Source organism: Lichenostomus cassidix, unplaced genomic scaffold (assembly GCF_008360975.1).
Source record: "Lichenostomus cassidix isolate B80296 unplaced genomic scaffold, HeHo_3.0 HiC_scaffold_46, whole genome shotgun sequence".
Classification (NCBI taxonomy): domain Eukaryota; kingdom Metazoa; phylum Chordata; class Aves; order Passeriformes; family Meliphagidae; genus Lichenostomus; species Lichenostomus cassidix.
In genome coordinates, this window is record NW_028147597.1 from 914,517 (window position 1) to 916,438 (window position 1,922).

The 1,922-nt window shown below is 53.8% G+C and overlaps 1 protein-coding gene across 1 annotated transcript; it reads right to left on the minus strand.

Moving 5' to 3' along the window:
• Window positions 1-373: 373 nt before the first annotated feature.
• LOC146421895 (olfactory receptor 14J1-like) lies at window positions 374-1,401 on the minus strand. The gene has a single exon (XM_085046937.1). It carries the CDS (start codon window positions 1,378-1,380, stop codon window positions 448-450), a length of 933 nt encoding a protein of 310 aa, XP_084903063.1. The 5' UTR covers window positions 1,381-1,401; the 3' UTR covers window positions 374-447.
• Between the last annotated feature and the right edge of the window lie 521 nt (window positions 1,402-1,922).

Sequence of the window (1,922 nt, forward strand, 5' to 3'; positions counted from 1 at the left end):
CCAGCACTGGCAGCGACCCCGAGAGCACTCAGGCCCTACAGCAACACGAGGGGCAGCAGGGCAGTGGGGCAGTGGCACGGGAGCAGCACTGGCAACACCAAGTGCTGCTGCTCCTTGGCACAGCTGCTGTGCCACCCCTGATCTGCCCCAGCTCTGCACACAGACATTGCTGCTGCAGCTGCACAGAAGGGAACAAAGGGGATCTCTGGTGAAAACTTGGCTGGGAGATCCTTTTGTTTGTTTGAGGCACTGAGAGCACAGCTCCTCACTTACACAGTCTGTGGGCACAGCAAAGATGGAGAGAAATAAAATGAGAAATGGCACAATGACCTTTATTTGTAGATATAAAAAAAATAAAACAAAGAGAAAAAAAACCCACAACCGAACCAACAAGGATTATCAAAGATGACTCATATAACAAGTGACTTTCAGAAACTGGCAACCAGTTTAATGTTTCTGAAATTGTCCACTCATCAGTCTCCACACTGCAGCCTTGAGCTCCTGGTTCCTCAGGCTGTAGATGAGAGGGTTCAGTACTGGAGGCACCACTGAGTACAGAACTGACACTGCCAGATCCAGGGATGGGGAGGAGATGGAGGGAGGCTTCAGGCAGGCAAAAATGCCAGTGCTGAGAAACAGGGAGACCACAGCCAGGTGCGGGAGGCATGTGGAAAAGGCTTTGTGCCGTCCCTGCTCAGAGGGGATCCTCAGCACAGCCCTGAAGATCTGCACATAGGAGAAAACGATAAACACAAAACAACCAAATGCTAAGGAGATACCAACCACAAGAAGCCCAAGTTCCCTGAGATTGGAGTGTGAGCAGGAGAGCTTGAGGATCTGTGGGATTTCACAGAAGAACTGGCCCAGGGCATTGCCATGGCATAGGGGCAGGGAAAATGTATTGGCTGTGTGCAGCAGAGCAATGAGAAAGCCACTGGCCCAGGTAGCTGTTGCTATGTGGGCACAAGCTCTGCTGCCCAGGAGGGTCCCATAGTGCAGGGGTTTGCAGATGGACACATAGCGGTCATAACTCATGATGGTGAGGAGGGCAAGCTCTGCTGAAATGAAGAAAAGAAAGAAAAAGAGCTGTGCAGCACATCCTGAGTAGGAGATGTCCCTGGTGTCCCAGAGGGAATTGTGCATGGCTTTGGGGACAGTGGTGCAGATGGAGCCCAGGTCAGCCAGGGCCAGGTTGAGCAGGAAGAAGAACATGGGGGTGTGCAGGCGGTGGTTCCAGGCTACGGCGCTGATGATGAGGCTGTTGGCCAGGAGGGCAGCCAGGGAGATGCCCAGGAAGAGGCAGAAGTGCAGGAGCTGCAGCTGCCGTGTGTCTGCGAATGGCAGGAGGAGGAAGTGGCTGATGGAGCTGCTGTTGGACATTTTCTGTCTCTGGCCATGGGGACCTGTTCATGGAGGAGAGAGTGAAAAGTCAAGAGAGACTTTCCTGAGCAATGTCCAAGCCCTTTCTCACAGTCCTACCCCTGCCACTCTGATTTCCCTTTTCTCAGAGCTCTTCCTCCAGCCCCATGCCTGGAGCTCTGCTGGGATCTGGCCCTGTTGCTGTCACAAGCAGTGGCTCTGCCCATGGACACTGAGGAGTCAGCTCTGCTCTGCAGCAGTGGTCATGGGAATGGGGGACAGGGACCAGTCCTGGGTTGGACTTCATCAGACCAAACTGCCCCTAAGGCAGAGGAGCTTGACAGCATCTCCTGTCCCAGGGCTAAGGAACAGTGACAGCCAAAGGCAGTTTGAGAGGATTTCCTGCTGTGCTCAGGGAGAACAGAGAGACCTGTGCAAGGCAAGAGGATTGGCTGTAACTCAGTGAAGGGTGAGGGGAGCTGCTCTGGTGCTCCATCTGCTCCCAGCTGCCCTTTCTGAGATCAAGGGCAGTCACTGTGTTCCCCTGAAAATCACCCTGACAC